Here is a 5274-nt window from a genome sequence, read left to right as displayed (position 1 = left end):
AGCTTAGCTGGTTCTGAAAACAGCACTGATCCACCCCACTCTCTGGGCTTTGAGCTCCAGCACTTGGTGACTGGATCCTGGGTCAGAGAATCGTACTAGAAAGCAAACTGGATTTCAGGCAGTGAGTGTCTATTCAATGGAATGGAGGTCTGGGGGTCAGTGGATGTTGGGGATTATGGGTAGCTCAGGGGCAGGCCAGCAGATACTGAGCCACCAGGGTGGCCTTGCTTGCTCCCCTGCGCCTCTAGAGAGCTGGGATCTTGGGGATAGCATGCATTCAGCGTTCACTTTGGGAGTCATGTTAATTTTAATGTGGTTGAAATCCATCCTCTCTACTGGGGACAAAGGTGGCAAGGGTCTGGTCTGTCTGCTAAGGAAAGGGCTCAGAGGAGATTACCACCCTCCAAAGAGGAAGATGAGTTCATTGTTGGGGCTCCTGGGTGGCCACAGCGGGGCCTCGCTGCAGCTCTTTGTGAAACCTTGAGCTGCTGGCTCCCCTCCAAAAGGTGAAATTGTGTGAAAAATGCACTTTCTAACCCTCATCCTTTCTAGAGTCAGACTAAGCTGCTTCTCCCACCATATTGTCTCCAATTAGTGGGCAAGTGTGGTCCTCTTGCAGGCTCGCATATGGTGTGGCCCTCAGGCCATTATGCTGAGGACCAGCCTTCCTCCTGCTCCCTCCAGTTGGGGGATCTGAGGAGAGAACCCCTTAATTGGGCATACAGGGGCAGAGTGGGAGCTACTGATTCATCTGTGGAGACAACACTGGTGCAGTGTGTGGAAAGCAGGGAGGTCAGTTGTCCCACAGGACACATCTGTCCTCTCTAATGACCATTGGTTTGCTTAGCCAGAAACATCGGGTTGCTCCATGAATGGGGCTGAACAGAGAGCACACAGCCTTCACAGTTCTCCTGGAGCCAGAGCAGGTCCACATGTGAGGGGAAACCTCACTGCATCCTGTTCCTTAGCCTCCTTGGAAGGACCCAGCCCTGGGTTGTGACCTTGGGGATGTTGGAGAGGTCTGGAAGCCTGTCCTGTGGGACCTCCACCCTGTCCTGACTGCCCTTGACTCCTCCCACATCAGGATGTCTGTGTCTGGAGGGAAGAAGGGAGGGAGACAGTGGGGGACCTGGAAGGAAGATGAAAAGGGTAGCCTTGCCCGGTACACCCTTAGCTTAATGTCCTTCCCTGGACTTCATGTTTGGTGTCCTCTTCCCCTGGACTCTGAGACCAACCAGGTCTTGACTCTCTGCTGTCTCCCTCTTGGTCACTCTCTAGTGGCCACCACTGTGAGTCCCAGCATAGCAGTGGGGGCCTCTGAGTGACCTGTCCCTGCCAGTATGGCCAATAGCCCCCACTTGTTGCCCTCAGGAGGATGTGCCCATCCCCATGGCCCTTTCTGTGTCCTGTTTGTACTTTGGGTTCCTACAGGGGCTCTTGCAGCCTTGGACTAGAGCTCTGTAAGGCAGAGGACCCTCCAGTTCAGTCCCTGAATATCTGCTAGGCTCTGACAGTGTGCTCTCAGGATCCTGGCTTCTGCCCTCGGTGCCACTGCACTGGTGGGCAGGGTTGAGGAACTGATGGAAAATGTCTCTAGGACTACCTTTGTATCCACTCTTCTTCTCTCTGGTGTTCTGGAGTCTAGCCATATAGTCATCTTGGTTGTCTGCTGTGGGCTAGAGCATCTACATGTGTCTTCACTCGAGTCTCTGCTCACATCCCTTGTCCATGAGTGACTTTGGTTCACCATACTTTATGAATCTTCCAGACTTTCTACAGAACAATATTCCGACCCAGGCCACGCGGTCCTGCCCCTCCCACTGTTTCTTTTCTGGGTTTCTCAGGAACTTGGTTGTACTAGCAGCTTCTTCTGACTCTCTCTGCTCACCTGAGTAGGCCCCCCACATCTTTAACCCCTTGGTATGCTCCCATTCTGCATCTCATTGCACAACACATCCCTGCACCAGGAGGAGGCTTGGGCAGTGACAGAGACCCAACTTTGTGGGAGCCGCTGGGGCCTCCCCTCTAGTCCCTGCTCACCTCCAGGCAGGGCTCCTGGCTGCGGACTCCTCACCTTACAAGTGTCAGGTGTTGTCTCCCAAACTCAAGGCCTCTCTAGGTGACAGCTGACCAAAGCCTTCCTCCACAACCTGGTCCTTGTGGTGGGTTGGCCAAGGGTGTACCGTGGGGAGGACCTGGAGCAGCATCTACTTTGGGAAGATGGACAGTGGGCAGGAGCTCAGTGGCAGCCAGGGTTCAGGCCCCTCCTATTCCCTGGGGTCTATTCTAATGCTGCAGGCCTGTGAGGAGACATGGTCTTCTTTCTCTGTGTATGTGTGTGTGTGTTTGTCTCAATTCAATTTTACTTGCAAAAACAAAGTAAACCAACTTTAAAAACAAACAAAACCTTCTACAGACTGCAAACCCTATTTAATGGAGCTCCCTAAGAGCCAACATTATTTTCCCCTGAGAGGAATAAAGACGCCCAGACTCACTGCAAATGCTGGCATTTCACAGGCTGTCCCTGGGTGTGGGTCTCCTCATATCTCGGTGTAGCTAGGCAGATCTATGTTTTCTCCTGAGTGATGGGGCAGGTTTGGGGTGACTCTTATTGGTTGGGATAGCATGAAGCTAGATTGTGTATAAACCCTTCAGGCAACAAAATCTCTCACTGACTTTTACAGAGAGAGGAAGACCCTGGACTGCTGAGAGGCAGCCACAGAACACGCTCACAGCTGACCCTCAGGGCCCTGACGGTTCAGCAGATCAGCTTCTCAGCAGCATGGAGAGCCTCAGCTCAGATGGGGGTGTCACCTACTTACCTGAGGGGCACCTGGATCTTTGCCTCTTCTCTGGTCTGACTCCATCCAGCACCTGGAATGAGACTTGCCAAGTGCCACTGGGGGTGTGGCTGTTGGTGATGGGGGAGAACACTGTGTAGTTGTTCTTTGGGGGGCGGGATGACGGTATAAGCCCATCTCTTGGGTTTCCCTTCCTGGTAGTTAATCAACGGATGGAGATTTCCGTGTCTGTGTTGCCCATGTTGCCCCCCCAGCACATAAGCAGAGCAGGGCACAGAAGTGGCGTTGAAGCACTATGATACATGAAGCAAGTTCAGACCGTAGATGGAAGCAGCGAACGAGTGCTGGCTGCTTTGAGGTTCTGCGAGTGGAGGCTCTTCAGAACCAGATAGGGTACCTAAGGTACAGAGGCCCAGGGCATTAATGGAAGGGAGGGAGGGATGCTCACTTGAACAGAATTACTCCAAGGACAAAGGCCCTTGGGGATGGGGTGACACTCCCCCAAAAGGCCAGCGGAAGCACTCCCAGATCTCAGCAAAGCCCCCTTTCCCAGGACAGTGCCCTGGTGCATGGTCCGGCGTCCACTGTGCGGGGTACTGTCACTGTTGTTAACTGCCGGCGAGTTGATTCCGACCCATAGCGACCCTGTATAGGGTTTCTGAGGAGCAGCTGGTGAGCTTGAACCACCGACCTTGCAGTTCAAACAGCTTTGCAGTCTGAGCATTAACCCACAGTGCCACACCAGTATTGCCACTTGGTTGGTTGGTTATGTGCCATGGAGTCGGTTCCGACTCATAGCAACCCTGTACAGGGTTTCCGAGGCTGTAAATCTTTACAGGAGCAGAAAGCCTCATGTTTCTCCCATGGAACAGCTTGTAGTTTCGAACTGCTGACCTTGCGGTTCACAGCCTGATTCGTAACCAATACGCTTCAATTGATGGAGAAGGGATGGCTAAATCCTGTCTACATGGGACATTTAGAAGAGTCCCTGAATCAGCCTGACCAGAAACACCAATCCTGGCCAGCCCCTATCACCCAGTTTCTGTCCTCAGCCTCATAGAAATATGCACACGAATTAAGGGCTTAAGCCAAATAGTAGCTGATTTCTGAGTTGCACAGCTTTCTGGTTTGAGGTGAGAAAAAAAAAACCCAACTTCCCAGTATTTTTGCATCAAAGAGAGAGAGAGAGAGAGAGACAGGAACTTGCTAATTGAAAAACTGAAAAGTGCTTTGCAAGGAGGAAAAATACGGGGGGCGCCAGCTATGTAAATTAGTATATACCCCATCCAGAAGGGATCGTGCCAGACTAGGAGGAAATTAGGCAAATCGAGAGCATCAGTAAAGTATCCTACAAGCACACTGAAAGTCACTGGGGTTTTCTCTCCTAAAAATGGGGTGCCCAAGAGAAGAGAGGTGATGAGAAGGCATGTGGGGCTCCCAGGTGGTCTGTGGGTATAAGAGGCGAGACGGCTCCAGCTCTTCCACCCGGGTCAGGCTGGGATTCCCACACCAGCTCTCAAATGTGTCCTGTATTTCTTTTCTGCTCAGTGGTGGGAACCCTTTAAGTGCCCCGAAAGGCTCCAGACTTGTTCTGCTCTGGTTGAGTTTCTGGGTTGGGGACCCCAGAGGAGTTTGTTAACATATTAGAACATCTGCATCCTGCTCTGAGCAAGATTCAGAGAACTGGCCTAGGCTGGTAGCAGGTGCTGTGGGCAGGGGATCTGGAGGCAGTCCAGCACCAGTGACCTGGTACTTGGGGTCCATGTAGGAGGGAGGCCCAGCCAGTGGCTGGGCCATGCGCCGCCTGGCGGTGACTTCCGGTACTGGCGCGAGACAGCCTCCGTCTAAGGACTCTGAGGGGCTAGTCCTGACCAAGGCGGCTAAGCCGGAAACGTGGAGGACGGGGCGCAGGGTGGTAGAGGAGCACGTCTTCTGTATTGGGGGATCGCGGACACAGCGGGCGCCCGGTGCGTGGCGTTGGGTGGGACTCCGGGACAGTGGAGCTGCGCAGGCCAGCGTGGCTCTGGGCGGAGAATGAGGCTCAGGAGCTCAGGACCCTCTTCCTGGGCTGCTAGGACCCGGTGGCAGATTGTGAAGGTGTCTGGCACACTTCCCAGGGAGAAAGACCCCAGCGGCTCTGCAGCGCCCTGGACGCGGCTCACCAGCGCTCTTACGGCTGCCCCAACCCCCTAGTCCAGCTCTAGGCTACCGCCTCACCCTCAGACTCGCCACACAGCAGACCATGCCATCCTTCCGCCGGGCCGGGGTCCGAGGTCCTGGATCGGGGGCCCGGGGTGGGTTAGGGTTCCTAGTTCCAGGGTTGGGGTCCGGGGTCCGGGGTCCGGGGTCAGGGACCCGGGTCTGGGGTCCAGGGTTCCGAGGTCCGAAGATGCGTGTGCCCTCAGCGCCCCACGCGCCCCCAGCTTCTGGGCCTGGGGCGGGTTGGGCAGCGGCACGCGGCAGGAAGGGAGGG

General features: G+C 54.6%; 1 protein-coding gene across 1 annotated transcript in view; it reads left to right on the top strand.

Moving 5' to 3' along the window:
* Window positions 1-4596: 4596 nt before the first annotated feature.
* TCERG1L (transcription elongation regulator 1-like) overlaps window positions 4597-5274 on the top strand; it is a 249504-nt gene continuing 248826 nt past the window's right edge. The window contains exons 1-2 of the mRNA XM_006867479.1: window positions 4597-4768; window positions 4919-5095. Coding sequence (XP_006867541.1) covers window positions 4597-4768; window positions 4919-5095 — 349 coding nt within the window. The remainder of the gene's footprint in view (window positions 4769-4918; window positions 5096-5274) is intronic.

Source organism: Chrysochloris asiatica, unplaced genomic scaffold (assembly GCF_000296735.1).
Source record: "Chrysochloris asiatica unplaced genomic scaffold, ChrAsi1.0 scaffold00105, whole genome shotgun sequence".
Lineage (NCBI taxonomy): Eukaryota > Metazoa > Chordata > Mammalia > Afrosoricida > Chrysochloridae > Chrysochloris > Chrysochloris asiatica.
The sequence above is the reverse complement of the archived record's forward strand: the minus strand, read 5'-3'. Positions and strand labels throughout refer to the sequence as shown.